The sequence below is a fragment of the Anabrus simplex genome, chromosome 1 (genome assembly GCF_040414725.1).
Source record: "Anabrus simplex isolate iqAnaSimp1 chromosome 1, ASM4041472v1, whole genome shotgun sequence".
Taxonomy (NCBI): domain Eukaryota; kingdom Metazoa; phylum Arthropoda; class Insecta; order Orthoptera; family Tettigoniidae; genus Anabrus; species Anabrus simplex.
In genome coordinates this window covers 1,741,574,510-1,741,601,276 of record NC_090265.1, presented here as the reverse complement: position 1 = coordinate 1,741,601,276, position 26,767 = coordinate 1,741,574,510, and the positions used below count along the sequence as shown (strand labels likewise).

The window sequence follows — 26,767 nt, the reverse complement described above, 5'->3', positions numbered from 1 at the left end:
AAATATGACCATATACAGCCTTATATCACTAAAATGAGCAAAATATAATCATATACAACCTTATATCACTAAAATGAGCAAAATATGACCATATACAACCTTATATCACTAAAATGAGCAAAATATGACCATATACAACCTTATATCACTAAAATGAGCAAAATATAACCAAATACGACCTTATATCATTAAAATGAGCAAAATATAACCAAATACGACCTTATATCACTAAAATGAGCAAAATATGGCCATATACAACCTTACATCACTAAAATGAGCAAAATATAACCATATACAACCTTATATCACTAAAATGAGCAAAACATAACTAAATACGACCTTATATAACTAAAATGAGCAAAATATAACCATATACAACCTTATATCATTAAAATGAGCAAAATATAACCATATACGACCTTGTATCACTAAAATGAGCAAAATATAACCATATACAACCTTATATCACTAAAATGAGCAAAATATAACCATATACAACCTTATATCATTAAAATGAGCAAAATATAACCATATACGACCTTATATCACTAAAATGAGCAAAATATAACCATATACAACCTTATATCAATAAAATGAGCAAAATATAACCATATACAACCTTATATCAATAAAATTAGCAAAATATGACCAAAGCAATAAAAATGGTCAAAATATGCATTTATATGCAACATAAAAATCGCTTTAAATGGGGCCAGGGATCCATCATTCACACTTATTTTTCAGATTTCAGGTAAAATGACCTCAGGAAAGAAATATGACTTTTCATTTATATCCTAACCCTACTGATTGATATCTATATTAATTGCTTTTCTGATCCTTAAATTAAACAGTCAAAATTAATTATAAGTACTGTTGCATGATATTTTAATCTGTTTTTTGTAGTGTATACATATCATCATTATCATTTTCATTTCCCTTTGTCCATCCCCTGCCAGTTTGGTACTTCTCCACCATTGCCTCTCCTTTCCGAGGCTGTTATTTACCGTCACTTATTTTTAAGCTATTGTTACCATGTAGAACATGTCTATAATAGTTTCAAAAGAATTTCTTTGTGTACCAATCTAGGCTAGTCAAGCAGAACGCATTGTGTTTGATCACCTAAAGGGGTTGAATATTCCTGGACTATGGCTTGTCTTCTTCCAAGGCAGCAGCTATGGTGGACGATCGTCTCGACGGAAAAGTGATTTGGGAAGAATTATGATTCGAGAGCACGACTATGTGCTTTTCACCTTTTATAATGGTAAGTAAATAATGGATAGCTGTGTTGTTCCTCTACATTCATGCTTTAGATGAATTCTGTTGAGATCTCCATCTACAGCACAACCTGAAATGACCAGTGGTCTGTCAACATATTTTGAGAGACAACAAGAAGTCTGTGATATCTGAAGCCATCTCTTTTCATTCTTGACTCAGTTAATTTATAAACTACCTACATACATACACACATGCATACAACATCATTATAGACTGTTATACCTTTCAGCGTTCAGTCTGCAAGCCTCTGTGAATTTACTAAACATCACCACAATCTTCTATTTGCATCATTTACATCTATACTTTTCTTTAAATCGTTAGAAACTGAGTCTAACCATCATCATCTTGGTCTCCCTCTACTTCTCTTACCCTCCATAACAGAGTCCATCATTCTCCTAGGCAACCTATCTTCCTCCCTTTGCCTCACATGACCCCACCACAGAAGCCAGTTTATCCGTACAGCTTCATCCATCAAGTTCATTCCTAACTTAGCCTTTATCTCCTCATTCCGTGTACCCTCCTGTCATTGTTTCCACCTATTTGTACCAGCAAACATTCTCGCTACTTTCATGTCTGTTACTTCTAACGTATGAATGAGATATCCTGAGTCCAACCAGCTTTCACTCCCATAAAGCAAAGGTGGTCTGAAAACAGACCGATGTAAAGATAGTTTTGTCCGGGAGCTGACTTCCTTCTTACAGAACATTGTTGATCGCAACTGCGAGCTAACTGCATTAGCTTTACTACACCTTGATTCAATCTCACTTACCATATTACCATCCTGGGACAACCTAAATACTTGAAATTATCTACCTGTTCCAGCTTTATATCACCAATTTGGCATTCAATTCTGTTGAATTTCTTACCTACTGACTTCAATTTAGTTTTTGAAAGGCTAATTTTCATACTCATTGAACCTATTTTCAAGTTCCAAGATATTAGACTGCAGACAGAGGTATACAAACTCCACATTTAACTTTCCCATGCTTGCCTGTACGTAAACAACAGTACAGGCAGGCTGCTGCACTGCTGGCCAGGTCAAGCTCAGCCCAACTTGGGCAGGCTACAGGTTAGCTTGCTTGCTTGCTTTCTTCTTCCTGCTGCATTAATCGATGTTTGCTCGTTCATTGTGCTGATATGAGACTCGCATGAATGCAGACAGGAAAGGAGTTATTATATGCCAGAATTTATATAGGATTCATCAACCCAAATATTATTTTATAAGGTTATTTGGTATTATGTTAATCATTACAAAGTTATGTTTAAATTTATTTCATAATTCAGACGTCTTATGTAACTAATTAACAAATAATATTTCTCTCTGTCAAAAATAGTTACTTAATAAAAAGTAGGTTCCCTGAACAAAGTATTTGAATATTGAAATAAACATAATGACAGTTCATGGAAATATGACCATAAATATAATGTAATATGGATTATTTGATAAAATTAGAAGCAAAGATATACATAATGTAGTTACAGGTCATAAATATCTTTAAAAAGATTAATTTTATAGGTAACTTTTTGAATTTAGAAACCTCTTCCCCACAAAACCAGAAGAAATAATTATAAACCTAATCAGTTTAGAAGTGTATTTTTACCACTTGCTCTCTTGGTTTGTGGTCGCCTCATACTGTACATATTGCATACGGTACCAATATTTAATGCATGGACACATTATCGTTTGTGTGTATTACTATGAGGTCACTAAGTCTTTGTGCATCAAGACAGGAACATTTCTCGCTGATTAAATTTCCCGAACAGCTGAAGACCGTCTCACTGGAGGGACATTATAAATTTTCCAGCTAGCTCACTCTTGGTTGCCAGCGTTTCGCCCTCGTGTGCTAGGGTGGGCTCATCAGTTGTAAACTCTTCTTGCAAGTACCTACTGACCTCATCATGTATCATTGGCGAATTTTCTGCCCAATCATCAAATTTAGCTTTCTTACATTGCACTGAATTTTCTTCGTTTGCATAAGTATAATACATAATAATAATAATAATAATAATAATGAAAAAATAACCACAGAATCGTACCTTCAGTACAAATTTGTCATAAAAAACAGACATTTGTTCTCCTGCTTTTAGTTTCTTTAATGTGCGATAGTTAGGCACCAAAAAGTTGTAATTTTGTGGAACATAGTGACTTCCATTTTCTGGTCTAGGAAGACACCACCGGTTTCTTTCAAAAGCTTCACGTACTGAAAATTAATTTAGTATGAAAACATTTTTACATTTAAATAATCAGGACACTGGCATTAAAAGTTACAAGCAATGAAATATTACCTGTTCTTCATCATCATCCTGTAGAGTACAATGGACTTTTAAGGCATAAAACCACAGAAGGACCAGATGTAAAGTCGGCTCCTCATCACCATCACCCTCAAGATCAATTGATATTAATGTCCTTCAGCTTGAATCGTCTTGTTATTTTCCAACTCGTTGGCTGAATGGTCGGCGTACTGGCCTTGGGGTCACGGGGTCACGGGGTCGGGGATTTTAACCTTCGTTGGTTAATTCCACTGGCTTGAGGGCTGGGTGTTTGTGATGTCCCGAACATCCCTACAACTCACCCACTGCACATAACACTATCCTCCAGCACAATAGCACGCAGTTACCTACACATGGCAGATACCTCCCACCCTCATCGGAGGGTCTGCCTTACAAGGGCTGCACCCGACTAGAAATAGCCCCATGAAATTATTATTATTATTATTATAATTATTATCTTGTTATTGTCATCATCATTGTTGTTGCTGCTGCTGCTGTTGTTATTCTTTCTTTCTTTCTTTCTTAATCCGTTTACTGTCCGGGGTTGGTTTTTCCCTCAGACTCAATGAGGGATCCCACCTCTCACGCGTCAAGGGCTGTCTCCTGAAACTTTGGTTTGGGGTTACACCTGGGTAGGAGGACCAGTACCTTGCCCAGGCAGCCTCATCTGCTGTGCTGAACAGGGATCTTGTGGGGGAATGGGAAGATTGGAAGGGATAGGCTAGGAAGAGGGAAGGAAGCAGCTGTGGCCTTAAGTTAGGTACCATTCCGGCGTTTTCCTCGAGGATAAGTGGGGAAACCACGGAAAACCACTTCGAGGATCGCTGAGGTGCAAATCAAACCCCCTGTACTTAGTTGACCTCCCGAGGCAGAGTGGACCGTGTTCCAGTCCTCGTACCACTTTTCAAATTTCATGGCAGAACCGAGAATTGAGCCTGGGCCTGCAAGGGTGGCAGCTAATCACACTAACCACTACTACACAGAGGCAGACCATTATTATTATTATTATTATTATTATTATTATTATTATTATTATTTATTTTTTTATTTTTTTATTTGCATTTAGGCCATATGTGGACCACAGTGCTTGTGTTCTATTGAGCGTTCCAACCTTAAATTGCAGTACAGCGTAGATGGAGCGCGCTGTTGCAAAATCGACTCGTGAAGATCACGCTCGAGTGTGACTCAAACAGGGCGTCACAGTTCCACATTTTTCGTTTGTAATTTTGTAATTTTAAGTTCATTCATTCATTAATTAATATTTGTAGGATGGTAAAATAAATACAACAAACCTTAATCACTGGCATTGCTCTCAGACATTGGACGTACACCTTCTAACATTTCTGCAAGGCCTGATGTTCCCGCTTTGGATGAAACGGGTTCGGGATATGAACTTGAGGATGATCCGGACGATGAAGAAAGTCGTATTAAAAACTTTTCATCGTGGACATCGTCCTGTAATTCGCCTGCCTTCCACAAAACTCTTTCATTTTTCTTTACTTCGTTCACGTAATTTGCCCAATTGTCTTATATTTTTATGGCATAAAAATTTTAGTTCAGCATTTGGAACAAAACCATGTTCATTACCCGCGTGCACTAAGGCAAATCACGGTCCTCGTTTTTTCGGTGGCCTAAGTCCCGAACACACCCCTTCAAAAGGGGTCTGCTGTGCACTTTTCACTGTCGTATCCTTCCATTCTCTTGTCACTGTCTGCCCAATATTTACCCACGATTCATCTGTGTAAATTATAGCTTTATTTTGCGCTCTTAAACGTTTAATCTCCCTGAGATATCTGTGCCTCCAATTAATAATTTCATCGGTTTCAGCGAAAGCTGCTTTATTACCCCGTCTTAAATAATGGAAGCCTATATCATGTAAGAAGTGATTCAACGTAGTTTTGGAAAATCGTGGCAAAGAATCTTCTCCATTTACGCGACTCAAAATCACGTTCAATGTCGGTGGTATGTTAGCAAATAAAAGAGTGAACCACCCGACGCATCCACTTCTAACAATTTCATCATATTTAATTTTTCTGTCGCTCTTCTCCTTTTTTTTTTTTTTCGAGAGTTCACAAACGACCATGTGTGTGTTCCTCCCTTATAGCATAGACTGTTCTTTCGGAACAACCTGTAGCTTTAGCTGTTTCACTGATTGCGCTGCGCATATTCATAGTCTTTAAAAAATAATCCAGGACACTCATTATAATATTGCGTTCTTTTCCCCTGAGTTTACCTACGGAACGTTTCTTTTTAATTTGACGATCCATTATACATCCTTCTGCACTTTTTCTTTGAACTAAGAACTATACATACGAGCACGAACTGACAACTACACAGACTACACAAACACAATCCACTTGTCCTCAAGAACTATACATTTATCACTGATCTTGCCCTGCTCCATGGCTAAATGGTTAGCATGCTGGCCTTTGGTCCAGAGGGTCCCGGGTTCGATTCCTGCCCGGTTCGGGGATTTTAACCTTCATTGGTTAATTCCAATGGCTCGGGGGCTGGGTGTGTGTGTGCCGTTTTTAGCATTAGAATTCATCACAGGTAGGGGCCCCATTCTTATAGATGCGCAGGTCGCCTATGGGGCGTCAACACTGGAAAGACCTGCACTCGGCCTCTTCGGAGGCCACACGCCATTAAATATTATATATATCACTGATCTTTATTTAATCAATCTTAGAATACTGATTAAATGAACACCACTGCACACAGCTGCCAGTATATTTAAAAGCTCAGCTAGCCGAGTCACTCATGAAACATAAACAAAACGAGACGTTCTCCCTGTCATAAATTAAGAGATAACAACATAGGGACTTGAGGTATGATTTTAAAATAATTTCCATATTCGAAGAGCGTTTGCTTTGCTTTAGCCACGCCATGATCCTTCTGCACATTTTCTTCGAAATTAGATCCCCATGCACGAGCACGAACTCACAAACCACACAAACGAAATACACTTTCCCTCAAGAATTGTACATATGTCACTGATATGTATTTAATCACTATTATACATACTACTGACGAAATGAGCACTGCACTGCATGCGACTGTCTGGAAATGTTAAAAGCGCATGTTACCGGGCGAGTTGGCCGTGAGCGTAGAGGCGCACGGCTGTGAGCTTGCATCCGGGAGATAGTAGGTTCGAATCCCACTATCGGCAGCCCTGAAAATGGTTTTCCGTGGTTTCCCATTTTCACACCAGGCTGTACCTTAATTAAGGCCACGGCTGCTTCCTTCCAACTCCTAGGCCTTTCCTATCCCATCTACTGACGAAATGAGCACTGCACTGCATGCGACTGTCTGGAAATGTTAAAAGCGCATGTTACCGGGCGAGTTGGCCGTGAGCGTAGAGGCGCACGGCTGTGAGCTTGCATCCGGGAGATAGTAGGTATCCTATCCCAATCTGTGTCAGTGCGACGTAAAGCCCCTAGCAAAAAAAAAAAAAGCGCATGTTTGGGAGATGACTACCAGTACTTCAGCCAGCCAGACAGCCAGCCGAGTCACGCGTGAAACCAAAATTCAAGGAGATATTCTTCCTGTCACAAATTAATAACTAAGCAAGATAGGAACTTCGGGATTGTTTTAAAAATAACTTCCATATCCGAAGACCATTTGCCTCACTTTGACCCCCCATGCAAATTCAATAGGAAAGACGCTGGCCAGTGACTGACTTTTTCGTGCCTGCACATAAAATTTCCTGAACATGACTGAAAATAAACGCATATACTGCATTTTGTTATCATTTAAATTTAAAAATAAACTTATCTACATCGAACTGAAATGTTTCTTTACCAGCAGTGAAAAAATTAGGAAAATAATGAATATAAAATAGGAGTTATGGCATGATAAGTTCTATGCAATGAAGATTTTGCATTTGGCGAAACTTTCCATTATATTACCATTTTCACACTAAATTATTTTTTTACATTTTTTTTGTTAACGGCATCAAATGCGCCTTGAAATTTTGTACATAACACAATATTCACCCATTTTAACCGATAACATTCTGATTCACGGATATTTGGCAAACGCGCTGCGTTAGAGTAGGACAGCGCTACCCGCAAAACATGGGAGAAGGAAAGAGACGGAATTATCCCATTACTGCTGTACTGCAATTTAAGGTTGGAACGTTCTATAGCTGTGTTTTTGTTGTCATCTGCCCATTTAGCATACTGGATTGTGTTCTTAGTGGCCTCTTGAGCCTTCCTGTTGGCCCAGTATTCCTTCATTTTATTGCTGAATTCTTTCCTGCAGTCCTCTGACCAATTCCCGGCTCCTTTGTGGCTAGCTGATGTTAGGGATGTTAGGAAAGGTTTAGTTTTGACCATTAAACGGTATGCATTTCTGTCAGTAATGGCGGCTTGATTAATATTAAGCTCTGCAAGATCTTTGTCCACTTGTTTGGTCCAGGGGAATCCAGTAGCTTTGCCTTTGTTAGCAACCTTGAAGATCTTATGGGATAATCTATTAGGATCCATTCTGTATAGGTGTCCATAGAAAGTCAGACGTTTTCTCCTGATGGCATCTATGAGGTTTTCTTGATGCTGGTAGAGCTCATTGTTGGGTTTGTACCATCGCCTTCCATCTGATAGGATCCTTGGCCCTATTATTCTTCTCAGGAATTTCCGTTCTTGCACTTCCAGGGCTCTCAGTGGGGTCTTTTTAGTTAGGGATAGGCCTTCTGCTGCATAGAGGACTGATGGTCTGACTACTGCATTATAGTGTCTAAGTTTTACATTCTTTGATAAATGCTTTGAGGCATACAGTTTTCTGCAGGCATGGTAGGCCTTGTCTAATTTTATTCTCGTTTTACTTAGGTCCTCCGATATCCACTCTCTGAGGTACTTCACATTTTTAGCTCTCTTGATGTGTTTTGTATCACTGACTCCCATTGTTGTAGGGGCATCTTTGATGTTGGTCATAAACTCGGTCTTTCCAATGTTGATCATGAGGCCTGCTTTAGCTGCTATAGAGTGCAGTGTTTGAAGCTGCATAGTGGCCTCATGCATGTCGTTTGCTAATAAAGTAAGGTCATCAGCAAAGGCCAGGCATGGAATCCTCAGGTTGCCTGATTTAAACCCCATCCTTAATCCGGTGTTCTCAGGTAATGACTTGGTCCATTCTCTTATGATCTTTTCCAGGACACAGTGAAATAATATGCATGAGATACCATCTCCTTGCCTCACCCCTGTTTTGATTGTGAAGCTCTCTGATAATAGACCTCAAAACTTAACTTTGGAAGTGGTGTTGTGCAGGGTGGCTTGCACTAACCTATTCATTTTTTCGTTTAGTCCCAGTTCTCTTAAGGTGTTGAAGAGTGTGATCCTATCCACGGAGTCGTATGCCTTCTGGAAGTCGACAAAGATAGCTACCCACTGTCGGCACCTTTTCTTGCTATATTGAAGGATGGTCTTCATATTTTGTATCTGTTCAGCACAAGACCTTGCAGTTCTGAACCCTGCTTGATATTCTCCTAATTCTTTATCCAGTTGTCTTGTTATGTGCTGTTCCAGAATCTTGGAAAAGACTTTATACGATACTGAAAGGAGTGATATTCCTCTATAGTTGCTGGGATCTGTTTTGCTTCCCTTCTTGTGGATTGGATGGATAACAGCTGATGTCCAATCATCTCGGAGCCTTTCCTTAGCCCATATGTCCAGTATTACTTTGTGTATGTGCCTGAATGTTTGCTCACCAGCTTGTTTCAACATTTCTGCCACTATTCCGTCTTCTCCAGGAGCTTTGTTGTTCTTGAGAAGTTGAATGGTCTCTCTTACTTCTTCATAGGTGGGAGGAGGGATGTCTTTGGTGTCCGGGTTAGCTGGTTCTCTAACTGGGAGGTGCTGCTCAGGTTCTTCAGCATTCAAAAGTCCTTGGAAATAATCAGCTAGGGTCTTGATGCAGTCATCATCATTGAGGCACAGTGATCTGTCTGTTCTCTGGAAGTGTAAAGTTTGGGGTGTGAACTGTGTCGTCTGTTGTTTTAGACCTTTGTATAAGTCTCTGGAGTGGTTTCTTCCAAAATCCTCCTCGGCTTGCTTAATCAGTTCTTTGTTGTATTTTCTTTTTGCTCCTCTTATGATGCTGGAGGTGTTCTTTCTTTGTGTAATAAAGGCTTGTAGGTAGGTTTCGTTTTTATGATGGTTCCATTTGAGCCATGCTAGTCGCCTGGCTTCTATAGCCTCATCACATTCGTTTGACCACCATGGGTGCTTGTTTCCTTTAGGTCTGTTGGGGATCGTCTTCTGAGCCGCGTCTGTTATAGCATCCCGAAGTGGGTCCCAATTTGTAGTGGTGTTAATCCTATTGATGTGTTGGTTCAGGCTCTCTTGGTAACTTGCATTGTTTTCTTTAAGTTCGGTGATATCAAACCTAGGAATCTTCTTTTTCTTCATAAGCATAGCCTTGGTCTTATACAGTGGTTTCAGATTCATCTTAACCATGGACAGGTAATGATCGGAGTCTATGTTAGCTCCTCGTAAAACCTTCACGTTCATAATGTCGCAGTGGTGCTTCGTATCTATTGCTACATGGTCAATTTGGAACTCGCCTATCATGCTGTCTGGGCTGCGCCACATCATGGCCTTCCTAGGTAGGCGTTTAAAAGCCTTAGACTTCAAGAGTAATCCATACTTGGTGCACAGACTGATTATCCGTTCCCCATTCTTGTTGGTTCTCTTATGGGCGGGGTATCTTCCTACAATCTTCCGGTATTTCTGTTCTCTCCCAATCTGAGCGTTGAAATCTCCCAGCAGTATTGTCGTATGATGATGTGGGATGTGGTCTAGGGTTTCCTCAAGGGTGTCCCAATACTTATCTGTAGTCATCAGATGTTTTTTGTTTTTGTCATTATTTATTTATTTTTCATTTTTTTTAAATCCTTGAAACAGATTTTCCTTGAATATGTCTCATTATTTTACCATTTTACAGCAACATGATATTGTTATTCTTTAACAGGAGTTCGAAGAGTGACACTGATTGAAGTGAAGTCAACTAGTGATTCTACTGAAGGAGGTCTGGTGCTGAGTGATGCCAGGGCTATCAAAAATAACAAGCGCACAGCTCAGCATCAGTTGAGGGACCATTTAGACATCTTGTACAATGATCTTGGCCTTGGTAAGTCCACTTTCTATTTGGTCAACATAGCTGTCTGATCACACTATTTGTTGAGCCTCAATTCCTACTACCTAACTTTGCCTGCACCTCCACAGTATGTGTGTGTGAAAATAATCTTCCTTCTCCTGCTGCACTCTGAGAAATGCTTATTAAGTTTCACCTCAAGCGATTCATGTAATCATCTAGGATCTGGCCTGAGCCACGGAGGCTGTATTCACTTATGAAAATATAATTATGTCAAGTAGGACATGTTCCATCCCTTCTTCTGAGACATCTTCATTTACTTAATGAAGTCAGAACAATTCTAAAAAGCATAGAAAGATATACATGTACATGTTATGGTTTTAAGACTAAAAGTGTGTAATATAATTTTATTTAATGTATATCTTTCAGTATTTCTCAATCAGTATTTTTACATACCTAGCACGTTTTGCAGGTGTAACAACAATATACTTGATAGGGTGAAATGGGTCCACCTATTCACTTCACCCTATCAAGTATAACAACTGTCAATACGAATCACCATAAAATTTATATCTTATGATGTTGTAACAATAATATTCAGGAAATATAACTATCTATCTAAATAATATTGTTAAACTCATACTTAAACAATGCCTTTTTGATGTAATAAAAATGATCTGTTTACAGCTAAAATAACCTTGGATTGTCACATATTCTGGCCCTTTCTTTCTTCACGAACAAGAGACCCACAAGACAACATCATCACCCGATGGAAGGATGATGGGAATCTTCATGCATTTAAGGATATTTTCCAGTCAGAGGATTCCTTTCAAGAATGGTTTCAGAATAACATTTTACAAAGTCCTAGTGTCTTTGGAGATGATACATGGAAACGCATTTTTCAAAGGTATATGTTTCTTCTTCTTCTCCTTCTTCTATTGTAATTTTGTCCATTCACAACAAATTTTTATCTCATTATCTATTCTTGGATTGGGAGTACAATAGGTTCAGTTGAATTTTGATGTCTCTGCCAGTCTGTTTGTTTGTTTACTTGCTTGCGTTGACATCAGGAAGAAAATGGCTAAACAGAATATCTTCAAGCTCGGTATATAAGTACACGGATAGCTGGGGTATGCACATTAGGCTCTATATTATTTGATTGGTGCATGGTGGTGTAGCAAATAGTAAGGAAGAGAGGGGGGAAAAAGAAGAAAGAAATGTAAAATTTCTCTGTTAATACTAGCTGTAAATGAAAATCCACATCCTGTTTCCAGTCATTTGACCAGGTCAGGAATGGAATGAATGAAGTCCTCATCTAACAGCGAGGATAGGAATTGTGCCAGCTGCCAAAGCCTGTCGCACTCCTCTAGGGCAATCATTAATGGCTACTAACAAATGAAATGAAATGATATTAGAAAGTGTTGCTGGAATGAAAGATGACAGAGTACCTGGAGAAAAACCTCTCCTTTCCAGCACAAATCGCACATGGAGTGACTGGGATTTGAAACACAAAACCCAGTGATCAGAGGCCAGAGCACTGCTGCCTGAGCCACGGAGGCTTCCCAATATTAGCTGTAATGAAAAATAATAATAACAGTTCTAAAATATTTAATTTCTGATCTTTCACATCACATATATTTCTGCCATTTATGCCCTATACATTGTTACCATATGAGGTACTAGCAAGATACCCGCGCTTCGCTACGGTATTATACTGAAATTTATAATTAAATGCTTATTATTTTAGATACATAATCCGCCGAAATTCGCGATCTGACTCGTTTTCGGCGAGAATCCACCAAAATTCCCGATCTGACTCGTTTTCTATTAGATTACGGCAGGTTTCCTCCCATTTTTCAATCTTCCTTTCCAGCAATCGATTTCGTACTTCCCGGGCTAGGCTCAGGTATTCCTCCCGGTCAGTTGGGTCCCTAAATCTTTGCCATATTTTCCTATAATCATTTTTAATATGGACAAAATCCTTCAGGAGAACCGGCGTGGTGTCATATTGGTGCCTTGGCGGCACTAAACCCGCGGCCGGACTGCATTCTTAGTCATTACCAGTCCAGGAGCCGTTTCCAGCGCAGTCCGCACAACTGACGACAGTCCGGAACATTATTATTATTATTAATAATATTTATATTATTATTGTTTCTATTATGTGTTGCTGTAATGGCTGATGACAGGGAAAACCGGAGTATCCGGAGAAAAACCTGTCCCGCCTCCGTTTTGTCCAGCACGAATGACACATGTAGTGACCGGGATTTGAACCACGGAACCCAGCTGTGAGAGGCCGGCGCGCTGCCGCCTGAGCAACGGAGGATCCTTATAAGTACATTAAGAACAGTAAAATCAATTGGTCTCACCTCCTTCTACACCCCACCACCGTTAAGTTTATTTACCGCCACCCACTCCCCCCCCCAAAAAAAATTAAAAGAAGGCTTGTTTCTTTATGTTTAAGGGAGATTCCAAACACCAATATTCACGTCTATTACCTTCAGTCTTGAGATATAAGTATCCCCATAAGAATAATTTATTTTTTCACTTCATTTCAGAATACTCCCACCCCCTTAACTAAGTGAATATTCCCGCAAAAATTACTTGTTTCTTTAATAGTAAAGGATCGTCTAAATACCAATTATCACGACTCTAACTTCTTCAGTTTTTTATTTATGTGTCCTTATGAAAGGAATTCAACTCCTTTACACTCCCGCCCTCCAAGATGATTTCCTCCCAAAAACGCGTTTTTCTTTGTTTTTAAAGGAGATCCAAATCCGAATTTTCACGTCTGTAACAGCTTTAGGTTTTATTAGATGTATGTATTCTCATACAATTAAGTCAACTAAATTTATTTCACCCCCCCCCCCCACTTCATTGGATTTTCCGAGAATACGTGTTCCTTTACTTTTAAAGCAGATTGCAAATATCAAATTTCACGTCTGTAACATCTTCATTTTTGAGATATCAGTAGCTTAATTAAAATAATTCAACACCATTTTCAGTCACATTTACCCCCCTCCACCCAAGTGGCATTTCCGAAAACTAAAAATACACGTTTCTTTATGTTTAATAGAGATAAAAAATACCATTTTTAACTTCTGTAACATGCTATGTTTTTTAGATATACTGTAAAAATTCTCATTTTAAAATTTCTCCCCTTTTGAGTTCCCCTTAAGTGGAGTTTCCAAAAACAAATCACCTATGTTTCTTTACATTTACAGGAGATTCCAAACACCCACTTTTTACGTCTGTAACATTTTACATTTCCAAGATATTCTGTAGATATAGTCTTTCAAAAAATTCACCCCAATTTGTCACTCCTGTTTAGCCGCCATTAATTGGATTTTCCAAAAATTAAAAAATACGTGTTTCTTTATTTATAAAGGAGATCCCATATACAAATTTTCTGTTCTGTAATATCTTTCGTTTCTGAGATATATGTTTCCTCATTAAAGGCATTCAACCCATTTTTCATCCTTTTACACCCCACCTATTGCGATTTACAGCAAACCAAAAAATACGTGTTCCTTTATTTTTAGAGGAGATTCTAACTACCAATTATTACATCTGTAAATTTTTAAGTTCTAAGATGAAGACACACTCATTTTAAAAAATTCACCCCCCCTTTTCACCCTCCAATATTTGGAATTTTCAAAAACGAAAAAATACGTGTTTCTTTACTTTTAAAGTAGATCCCAAATACCAATTTTCAGGTCTGTAATATCTTCAGGTTCTGAAATAAGAGTAGCCTCATTTAAGGCATTCAACCCATTATTCACCCTTTTACACCCTTCCTATTGGGATTTTCCGAAAACAAAAGAATACGTGTTTCTTTATTTTTAAAAGAGATTCTAAATACCAATTTTTCCATCTATAAACTTTAAAAGTTTCGAGATATAGATACACTAATTTTAAAAAATTACCCCCTTTTCACCCCCCCCCCCCCATTAACTGGAATTTCCGAGAAAAAAACGTGTTTCTTTATTTTTAAGGAGATCCCAAACACCAATTTTCAGGTCTGTAATATCTTCAGGTTCTGAAATATAAGTAGACTCATGAAAGGCATTGGACAACTTTTTCAAACTTTTCCACCCTTCCTATTAGGATTTTCCGAAAACAAAATACACATGTTTCTTTATTTTTAAAGGAGATTCTAAACACCAATTTTCACATCTATAACCTTTAAAAGTTTTGAGATATAGATACACTCATTTTAAAATATTACCCCCTTTTTACCACCCCCTTAATTGGATTTTCCAGAAACAAAAAAATCCGTGTTTCTTTATTTTTAAAGGAGATCCCAAACACCAATTTTCAGGTCTGTAATATCTTCAGTTTCTGGGATATAAGTAGCCTCATTAAATGCATTTAACCCTTTTTTCACCCCTTTTCACTCCTCCTATCGCGATTTTTCGAAAACGAAAAAATACGTGTTTCTTTATTTTTAATGAACATTCTAAATGCCAATTTTTACATCTGCAAACTTTAAAAGTTTGGAGATATAGAATCACTCATTTTAAAAATTCACCCCCCTTTTCACCCTCCCATTAATTTGATTTCCCAAAAACAAAAAATACGTGTTTCTTTATTTTTAAAAGAGATCAAAAGTACCAATTTTCAGGTCTGTAATATCTTCAGTTTCTGAGATATAAGTACCGGTATCCTGATTAAAGGCATTCAACCCATTTTTCCCCATTTTCACCCATTTTCACCCCTCCTATTGGGATTTTCTGAAAACAAAAAAATACGTGTTTCCTTATTTTTAAAGACGATTCTAAATACCAATTTTTACATCTGTAAACTTTTAAAGTTTTGAGATATAGAGACACTCATTTTAAAATTTAACCCCCCTTTTCACCCCCTTAGCGAAGGAATATCAAAAAATCCTCTCTTAGCGAGCACCTACATCTTAATATGAACATATCCCCAAAATTTCATTTCTTTATGTCCAGTAGTTTTGGCTCGGCGATGATGAATCAGTCAGTCAGTCAGTCAGTCAGTCAGGACAAGTTATTTTATATATATAGATGGTAACAGAAATATTAAGAAAATTAGATTCTTATTGCCAGGTCTGTCACAGATAGGACTGCCAACTGTTTTGAATGGGAGATTCTGATTTTTATAACAATTGACCAGTCTACAGTAACAAGTAACCAGTAACTGGATAGCACATCCCTGGTTATGATGAGATTCTTTCAGATGTGACATGAAGTTTATATATATTAAAACAGGGTCATCACAAAAATGCTCTGTGGCATCATATACAAGTACTATTGTAGTAGAGTTCTCCAGCTGATTTCTAAATAGAGCAACTCAGAGATGGTTCAGAAAACAGTAGGCATGCTACACATTACACTGGAAGTAGACCCCTTGATTTATGCATTTATTTCTGGGAAATATCAAGAAGTGCTCCTCTGCAAAGTTTTCTAAGAGTGGAACATGAATTTGGGTCAAGAGCTGAACTTTTGGTAGTCATTAATTTCAACATGTCATGCAGAAAATGTTTTCAATAATATTCTGTAGTCTTGTGTAATTTGAATTATTATTTGTTAAAAATAAATATCAGATAGACAGGTTCAGGAGATCTTTAATCTTGATATCAATATAACACTTATTTCAAATTCAAATCTCAAGTATTTTTACATTTTGGAGTTAGCAATCTTAATCAATGGCAAGTATCACTGACATGGGAATATTCTATCAGCAACAGTTAGTACGGCTAGAATTAACTGTTGAAGTATTGTTTTATGTTTCAGTACCAATATTTGAATAACAACAGCGAACAAACATTTATGTTATATTTCATGGATATTTAGAAAAACAGCACCAAAGATTATGGTTAAAATATTACAAATATGTTTGTGGCAATAAATTTCATGTGTACTAAACATTTAGGTACACCACAGCGTAATTAAAATAACAAAAAATCTTACCTTTGTTGCAAATTTTAGCTTGTAACTAGTTTCACAGCTTTGTAGCCATGTTTTCAGACAAGGAATGATAACCAATTGTTGTTAATCCTTGTCTCACGTCAGCTTGGTGGCTGCTAGTCCTGTCTGACTCTTATTATTGGTTCTTTGTGATATTGTGAGACAGTATTGTTATGTTTTGTGATTTTGAGGTAAGAAGGCAAAAGCAGAAGAAGCCATAGTGCTAGTTGCGAATTTTCTCTTTATCTAACTTAAACCACCATCAGTTGAGGGGTGAGTGCAGCGCTAATATTAGACTTTCTCCAGCCACTACATGTTATTCTGTTGTTCTACTTATATGCTGCCATCTAACTGTCCATTGAAATGTTAAGAATTGAATAACGCTGGCAACAGGTTTTGTGCCAGTCATTAAAGTGAACTAGATTGCCTTTTGTGAAGCCATGAGTGCAGCGCTCACATTTTGACCAATGGTGTTAGTGAAATTTAAAAGAATTTGTTTTTGTGTTGTGATTATTAGATCATTGGACTGCATGTATTAAAATTCAGTTCAGTAGGTGAATGTTTAAAATTTTTTGTTTACCATTTCTGTGCTGAAGGTTATAATAGTAATCTATAGTAACAATGGACCATTCAGAAGCTCAGGTAATTTAGTGGCTGTTAGAAGAATCACATAATGACACTGAAGTTGGCTTATCCCGAGAGTCTGAGGACTGAGTTGATTCAAGTGATTTTGGTAGATGCATTTGCTTCTCTCACGATCACAACCTCCTCTGAAAAGTTGACCTCCAAGATGACCTTCACCTCATTTCTGTTCACCACCCTGAGGTCCACCATGATCAGCACATACATGACTTTGTCCACGCAGGAGGTCTCGTCCGTGTTCTAGTCCTATTTTTTTTGCTTAACCTGTGTGTGAACATATTCACTGGACTGTTAATGATTTGATCACAGTACTCATCCTTTATTTGCATAATGAGACATATTAATATTTTGTATTTTTTCACAAAATTTTAAAGAAAGAAAGAAAAATGTTCTACCATACTGGAACAAAAATACAAATAGAAACTTTCTTGTGAGAAACATTCCAAATGATGTATGTGATGAAGATGGAAATTGCTCACACCTCGACTGATGATTTGACTCTGGTAGGCTCAACCGATGGACAATATAACCTTTATTTAGTTCTACATTGGAACTGGGGCATCTCAACTCTTAAAATTTGCTCAAGAGAAAACATACATTTTATGTGTTTGGAATTATTATAAGAATGTCCAACTGAGATTCTTATTAAACATGTTTTTATAGGTTCATCATACTAAGCTGTGGAGTGTTTGTCGATGAAATCCATCAAGGAATGCTGGCACTCTTATCTCAGGTAAATACTAGCTCAGTTTTAATCACAGGAAGACTTAATCCCTTGCCAATATTATCTTAAACTCTGACTTAGTCACATGTAAAATTTTATTCTGTATGAAAATGTTTACATCATTATTTTCCCCTTAATCAGAGTGTCTTCATCTCTCCCTTTCTCAAGAACAAGCTGGAAGTATTTGTCATTTCGTTCACTTTGTTAAGAAGGAAGACATACTTTCCAGCATCAACTCAGTTAAACTAAATTAAATATTTTCCAGTCTGTTGAACACACAAGTTAAATATAAACATTACTCTATAACATACCTGTAAAAACACATTATTTTATATTTTTATTCCTTGTTTAACCCATTCAAGTCTCAATAAATGGCCACGCTGTTGACTGTGGAATCAGATTTAATTTGTCCGCCAGTAGTTCGAGTGTACCTGTCACAAGAAAACAAGCATAATATTCAAACGAATAAAAATAATTCACTCAAATTTTGCATACATGGCACTGAATGTTGTGGATTACCCATTCTTCATTCATTGAATGACTGCTGGCTGCCGTATAAATGTCTCATTTGAAATCATTTCAGAAAGAATGGATCCGTGTACTCGAAGCATACCGCAAGTTTGGGCAGTGGGAGGACTCTAAATTTTTTGTAAGTATTTCTGAAACACTGCTGCATCCACAAAATGGATATATATCAGGATTAATGTATTTGTTCTCCGATTTCCAATCGCTACAGTTCTTTTGTGTCACTGGCCACGCGCATTTGGTAGGACTTTTTGCAGCATTTTCACTCTCACTTTCTTCAATAAATAACTTTTACTGTTGCTACCACTATCCTAGAACACGGATTCATTTTCTAAAACTTAATTATTACCATAATCGCCATCTGAAATAATGTCTACAAGTGCATTCAAACTCTCGTCATTATCGCAATGCCTGTTCTATTGCGTAATGTATACTGAATACTGATGAAGATAAACAGTTGTTCAGCAATCCCAGTGTTCCTCAGAAATACAGACAGTATTGTTTACCAACAGTACAAATCTCTAGTTCCTTACAGTGTGTATTGTGAGAACTTATATTGAAAAGGGAATGTAATATACGAAGATAAGCGAGACCCTGCATCATTGCGAGCTGAGCTCATCATTTGATTCATGTGCCAAAACATCAGGTGCAACCACAGCTCATCAAATGATGTGAATGGGTTAATAACATATGTTTTTACAGGTATGTTATAGTGTAATAATATATATTTAACTTGTGTGTTGAAGAGACTGAAAAGCTCAAAGTTACATTTTGTTCACGGGTGCAAAAATCCTCCATCTGGGATAAAATATACTAGCCTACTGCTACTGATTCATTGTAAAATATCATTTATTGTCATTAAGGACCATTTTGAGTAACCATTACTTATTTTTAGAACACATTTTACCAGCCCTGAATCACTGTATTCATTCTCTCACAGCCTCTTTTCTTTCCTCTGTCCATCTGCTGCTGTAATCTTGTTCTTTGTGAAAGCCCTTTAAGTTATTGTTGAAGGAGTTAGTTTGTTGGAAAGATAGGCTCAAAATGCAAGACTTTCACCAGAGTGATGGGTTAAAATTTATCACAAAGTGACTAAAACCAAATGTCTAATGAATGCCTCTAAATTACTAGAAAGGTTAAACTAAGGGAAGCTTGAGGGTGATCCTTTGCAAGATAATGGGCCCAGAGATTGTGGATGAACAGTGTAGGTTATGAGATAAAGAATTAATTTCATTGGCAAAACCAATGACTGATGGAGTTAACCCTGACAGTAACACGTCTATAAATATCGCTTTAGTTACACCACACGTTTCGAAGACGTGTCACTCAAAGCCTATTATTTAAAGTTACATTAAAGTTACCAGATGGAATGAACAAGGAATAGAGGTGGTGGAGGGGATAACTCTCCCCTACTTAAGAGGAATAGATGGCATTCATTCGCATAACACGTCAGAAAAACGTATGGTGTTACTGTCAGGGTTAATAAGGAGACAATGACTAAAATTCTAGAGGCACCTGTTTAAAATTGAAAAATGGCTAACAGAATTAATTTTTAAAATAATAGACAAGTACCAATGCTAAAGAAAATTCAAAGAGTTTTGCATCAGGGGTGTTCAAAAGACCTATGTCATCACAGGTCATTGCCTTTATAGAAGAAGCTGGCAGTTGTCTTACTCACAACAACACAATCAGACGGGCTTCTGCATTCAGATGTCTCATTTACAGCAAATATGATCAGGCGTGTTTCTGTGTTCTATGACAGATTCATATTGCTCATTTAACTTTCATCCGTCATGCACATTAATGTATTATTCTGTGTTGCTGCAGTCATTGCCTCAGCTGTTTTGACCTTCTTCTCTCTGTTAAATCATTCCTACTTGGACTTGATGGTCCATCCAAAGAAACAAAGGGTCCAAATATCAAGAAAACATGCAGAATTTTCAGGGAATATAATAAAAGAAAGACTTTTCAGTCATGCTTTGTCTGCAAGAAACCATCTGCATGCAGCGTTGTTTGCAGATCTGCAAGTAATACTGTGAAAACTTCTGAAACTTAAACCGGAAATTAAGGATTTCAGTTTCTAGAGTGTCACAGTTTTTCAAAATGGCATTATTTTCTGAATTCTTGATGTAGGCCTATTGAGAAGGTAAAGAATTTTATGTTTTTTCTTTTATAGTACAATGTAGGTATTTTTTAGTAATGTTTGTACACTAACTTCAAAATTTTTTGAATACGAACAATAAGTGATAATTTCTGTCATTTTATGCTTTTTGCTCAATATTTATTCCCATTTTATATCTAAAACTATGTTTTTTAACTTTATAACCACAAAAGTTTGACTGGTCTCTTGGAACACACCATGTTAGATAAAGGCCAATGGTTCAAATTTGTCAAAAATTATATGTAAGACTATTTTTATTTTCAATAAGATGCCCTCCATTGAAAAATTCCGGGCATGGCCCTGGAGGGAAAACACATCACTTGGACCCAAATATAAGTTACAACCATTGTCAGTGCATTCTACATTCATAAACTCTCTGCCTCTCTTGAGTATTTTATTATCCTATTGACCATATTCTGACTGCTTCGGTCACTGCTTTCCATTTGTTTTCTTAACCTGTATTATGCATCTCACGGTAAACTTTCGTAAATATTTATCTCAGTGTAATTCACAATATCATATCAATCACTCATTCAATCAAACACTACTGATCTGCATTTAGGGCTGTTGCCCAGGTGGCAGATTCCCTATCTGTTGTTTTCCTAGCCTTTTGTCAAATGATTGCAAAGATATTGGAAATTTATTGAATATCTCCGTTGGTAAATTATTCCAACCCCTAACTCCCCTTCCCAATTTATCCTCTTGAATTCCAGCTTTATCTTCATATTGTGATCTTTCCTACTTTTAAAGACACCTCTCAAAGTTATTCATCTACTAATGTCATTCCATGCCATCTCTCCACTAGCAGCTCAGAACATACCAAAAACCAAACTAAAACCAAACCCCATGGCACTCCAGCCCTGGAAGGGCCTTGGCCTACCAAGCGACCGCTGCTCAGCCCAAAGGCCTGCAGATTACGAGGTGTTGTGTGGTCACCACGACGAATTATTTCGGCCGTTATTCTTGGCTTTCTAGACCGGGGCCGCTACCTCACCGTCAGGGAGCTCCTCAATTCTAATCATGTAGGCTGAGTGGACCTTGGACCAGCCCTCAGGTCCAGGTAAAAATCCCTGACCTAGACGGGAATCGAACCCGGGGCCAGCGGGTAAGAGGCAGTCATGCTACTCCTACACCATGGGGCCAGCTCAGAACATACTACTTATTACAATTTACGAACTTCATCATATAGATCCATATTGATACAATTTAAATTAAGAACTAGTGTTAGGTTTAATGGTCCACCCAATCAATACACTTCACTTTACAAGAGAAAACACATTCAATATTAAAATATATTAAACATTCTTTGTTGAGTAGCTCGTCCCCTTTCTCTCAAGTCTTCCCAGCCTAAACTTTGCATCATTTTTGTAATGCTACTCTTTTATCAGAAATCACCCAGAACAAATCAAGCTGCTTTTCGTTGGATTTTTTCCATTTCTTGAATCAAGTAATCCTGGTGTGGGTCTCCCATACACTGGAACCATACTCTAGTTGTGGTCTTACCAGAGATTTACATGCCCTCTCCTTTACATCCTTACTACAAACCCTAAATACACTCATAACCATGTGCAGAGATTTGTACCCTTTATTTACAATCATATTTGTGTGATTACCCCAATGAAGATCTTTCCTTATATTAACACCTAGGTACTTACAATGATCCCCAAAAGGAACTTTCACCCCATCACTGCAGTAATCATATGTTGATTCTGATTTCAGGAACAAGTTGATTTACTTAGCAGGCGTGAATTCAATGAGAGACGTCCTCTCATCATCCACGGAGCTGCAGGCACTGGGAAGACCATGTTAATTATTCGAAAACTTCAACAGCTATACGAAGAAGGACGTCTTCACGAGAAAGCACGGGCTCTGTTCATCTGTTACTGGCCTGGTATACGCTCTGACGTTGAACAGAAATTAGAGGCATTAGGTATAGGGCAATATGTTGACACAGAACGTTTCTTTATTAGCCTACCAGGATTCCTAGATCTGCATTCCCAAGGTTATAAACATATCTTCATGGACGAGTCAGAAGCTATTTGTCTAGCATTTGATGAGAAAATTATTACCCACACTTTTCAGAGGATTTTCTATCTTTATGAGCAAGGAAATTCTACCTCATTTGGAGAAGAACCTGGAGCATTGTGGTTTATGGTTGATATCAACCAAGCTTCTCTCTTCCTACCTAAATATTCTCCCAACCTCCTTAAAACACCCGATATCATCCTAACAAAAGTAATTCGTTCCACTAAATCCATTTATAGTATCTTTGATCGGTTCTACCAAGAACCACTTATTAAAGTTCCTCCGGCTGCCTTGAAGTTACCAGTGTACCAGAAGCTACAAGAACTTTCTATTGGACATAACATAGCTGGTCCTCCCATATACTGGGTTAGTTCTAACTACAAAGCAACGTGCATTGACACTGTAGTTTCTGTGGTGGTGGATCTGTGCTCTACAAAAGGAATAAAACCAAATGATCTCTGTGTCCTTCCTTACCTAGCTAATAATTACGAGTTGAATAAAGTGAACAGTGTTATAGGGAACCACTTTGTTGAAGGGGGTTTCATGCCACAAGCGGTAAACATTGTGGAAAGTTTTATACTCTCAAGAAAAGCTAACCATTTTCTGATACCCTGGGTGTTAAGAGTGAAAGGTCTCGAGTTCAAAGTAGTTATCATGGTCATCGATGATGAAGATTTTGACTTTCAAGATGCTGAAGATCGTCGCAAAGTGTATATAATGGCTTCTCGCTGTACTTGCCTCCTTGTTCTCATCAGTCCAGAAGCAATTAGGGACATGATTGATACAAAGCATGAAATGAAAAATTATCCATTTACTCTATCCTTATGATCAGTTGTTGTTGTTTTTGAGTCATCCGTTCATAGAGTGATGCAGCTCTCCATGCCACCCTAGCATGTGCTAACCTTATTTCACTTCTAATTAACTGCTGCATCCTACATCTGCTCTAATCTGTTTATCATATCTATACCATGGTCTACCCCTACCATTCTTACCACCTACACTTCCGTCAAAAACCAACTGAACAAGTCCTGGGTGTCTTAAGATGTATCCTATCACTTCTTCTCATCAAATTTAGCCAAATCAATCTCCTCTCACCAATTTAATTCAGTATCTCTTCCTTTGTGATTGAATCCATCAATCTGACCTTCAGTATTCTTCTGTAACACCACATTTCAAATGCTTCTATTCTCTTTCTTTGTGAACTAGTTATTGTCCATGTTTCACTTCCATACAATGCCATGCTCCAGAAAAAAGTCTTCATAAACATCTTTCTAATTCCTATAACAATGTTCGAAGCGAGCAAATCTCTTTTCTTAAAAAGGCCTTCCTTGCCTGTGATAGTCTGCATTTTATGTCCTCCTTACTTCTGCAATTGTTAGTTATTTTACTACCCAAGTAACAATATTCATCTACTTTCTTTAAGACTTGCATTTCCTAATCTAATATTTCCGGCATCACTTGACTTTGTTCAACTCTACTCCCTTACTTTTGTTTTGGACTTATTTATTTTCATCTTGTACTCCTTACCCAAGACTCTGTCCATACTATTCAGCAATTTCTCCCAATCTTCTGCAATCTCAGATAAAATAACAATATCATCAGCAAATCTCAGGGTTTTGATTTCCTCTCCTTGGATTATGATTCCCTTCCCAAATTCCTCTTTGATATCCTTTACTGCCTATTCTATATAAACAATGAAAAAGAGGGGGGAGGTAACAAACAGTATCTTCAACTAACTTGATAGGTGAACAACACACCTCTGTTCCAGGTAGCCTGTACAGTCCATTAAGAGCCTTAGACCTGCCAAGATGACTACTGCCCAGCCATTTGACCTGCAGCTACTGGAAGGTCTCATGGTCAGCTACTTTGCTTGACTCTCTGACTGGGTTCACTGCCGTTCACATCAGACAATTCTTCAGGAGATGTCTCCTCACACTAAGATTAAAATACTTGGGAAAGTCAAGGACTTTTGCCATAATTTTAAATACTTTTTTTTTTTATTACACATTTTCCCCACATAATAAGAATTGTTCAAATTTTCTAACAGCCGGATATCAATTGGAGACAAGTTTAAATCACTCATCGCTCTGTATTGTAGAGTACTCATTCTATAAACACACAGATCTAAGACCCAGCTTCAATGAAGCACCAGAATTACCATCTACAGAAGACTGTAAATACCTGAGGAAGAACCATATATCTTGTTTGACTCTGTTTATTACACTTAATTTTCCAAATTCATTATGCTTGTTAAAGACAAACAACTTTTCTTATTGGAGCACTCTCATCTGTGATTATGACAGTGGCAGTTCACACAGAAATTAACTCACATCTTACAAGTCTTACCTGATAATGACAAAAGTTCAATGAATTTCCAATTTCTTTGAAATCATTTAAGAAAAGGCTAGAAAACAACAGATAGGGAATCTGCCACCTGGTCGACTGCCCTAAATGCAGATCAGTATTGACTGATTGAAGTTGAACACCATTCCTGTTTTCTTTGCTGGACATATTTCTCAATAACCCTCCTTTTGAATCCCTTTCGTCCTGTTCACTGATTAATGGTTATGAATTTCATGTTTTTGGTCCATATTGAACTGAGAATAATATATAAGTAATAATAATAACAACGTAAACGTTTCCACCTTTTCAATACTAAAATATACTCGCCAAAAGTGATCTTTGCTCCAATACGGCTGATGATGACCCCTAGATGGGTCGAAACTAGTACCGTGTAATTTATAATTTTGTGAATATATCTTAGTATTGAAAAGGTGGAAACGTTTACGTTGTTATTATTATTACTTATATACTGTTCACTGATTGCACACAAACATTCCCATTTTATTGTATTTCAAAGGAAGGTTTCAATGTGGTTTTGTGAGGAGTAACAGTGTTCAGGTTTTGATATCATAATTTGTATGATAACAATTATACCAGTTGTGAGGAGCAGTTACTTCAGAAAAGGTGTATTCCAATTTGTTGTTCATATAATTATATCTCTAGTAGTGGTACTCCACCATCTACATTTTGAAGGTCCTTTTTTTTTCATAGGACACATCAATCAATCATCAATCCGTCACAAATGATCTGCATTTAGGGCGGTTGCCCAGGTGGCAGATTCTCTATCAATGGTTTGCCTCATATTTACATTTATTTATAACTGTTTACTTAGCTTGTTCTTAAATATTTTCAACAAACTTGGGAATTTATCAAGTTTATTTATTGAAACCTTGAGTCTGTCAGAAATTCTCTTTTTTTTTTTTTTTTTTTGTAAAAGATAATGTTTAATGGTCTACTGTAACAAATTTTCTGAGAAATCATGTAAACATTCAATAAAATTATCAGAATTTAGCAATTTGGCAACATGAAGGTGGCTAGGAGATTGGAATTGGCTCTGTGTTTCTGTTAAGATGTGATCTCATACTTCTTAAGTACCGGTATTGAAACTCTATATTTATCTTGTTTCTTCTTCACTGTTTTAATAATATTTAGATCTGGAGTTGGTCAACATTTTTCTTTTCTTCCTTTTTTTTTTTTTCATTTCATTTTCTCTTCCAGAGTCCTGGCAGAAAAGGGATGTTTTAGAAGCTCATCTGCAGAATTCATTATAGCCCTATGTGAGACTGACATATGACTATAATATGTTTATTTCTGTACCATCTATATTGAACTATTTTTGAAGTCAGTTATTTACACTAGAGACACCAACACATGCACTAAATAGAGGAATGTAACTTTTTTACAACATCCACAATCACTTGCAAATAGAAAGCACATACAGCTTACAATTTCCTCCCATCTGGAACCTGGAGAACAATTGCCAGGAGTAGCCCACTAGCATGATGGAATGAAGGTTGAGAGGGGCTAGGTATTGATGCTGGCAGGCTGAATGGGTGAGATCACATGTGGACTCCCAGCTTGCTAACATGCTATTTATGTTTCAGCATCATTGCAGTGCCAGTTTGTTTTAAGCGAAATGTACAAATAGATTAAAGTACGGAACTGGATAAAAATCAATTCTTGAATTTTGCAAAGAATTTTACAATGTACCACAGCATAGAAGCCCATATTGATAAACCGTCATTGGGTTATGATCATCATTTGCAGTTGACTCCTGGTATG

The 26,767-nt window shown here is 37.4% G+C and overlaps 1 protein-coding gene across 3 annotated transcripts in view; it reads left to right on the top strand.

Moving 5' to 3' along the window:
- Nucleotides 1-26,112, top strand: part of LOC136882526 (uncharacterized) — a 97,168-nt gene extending 71,056 nt beyond the window's left edge. For all 3 annotated transcript variants that reach the window (XM_067155134.2, XM_068229659.1, XM_068229662.1), the window contains 5 exons: nt 1,087-1,261; nt 10,513-10,671; nt 11,323-11,542; nt 17,871-17,940; nt 22,337-26,112. In XM_067155134.2, the coding sequence (XP_067011235.2) occupies nt 1,087-1,261; nt 10,513-10,671; nt 11,323-11,542; nt 17,871-17,940; nt 22,337-23,470 (1,758 nt within the window). In that variant the 3' untranslated portion in view covers nt 23,471-26,112. The remainder of the gene's footprint in view (nt 1-1,086; nt 1,262-10,512; nt 10,672-11,322; nt 11,543-17,870; nt 17,941-22,336) is intronic.
- The last annotated feature ends 655 nt before the right edge of the window (nt 26,113-26,767 follow it).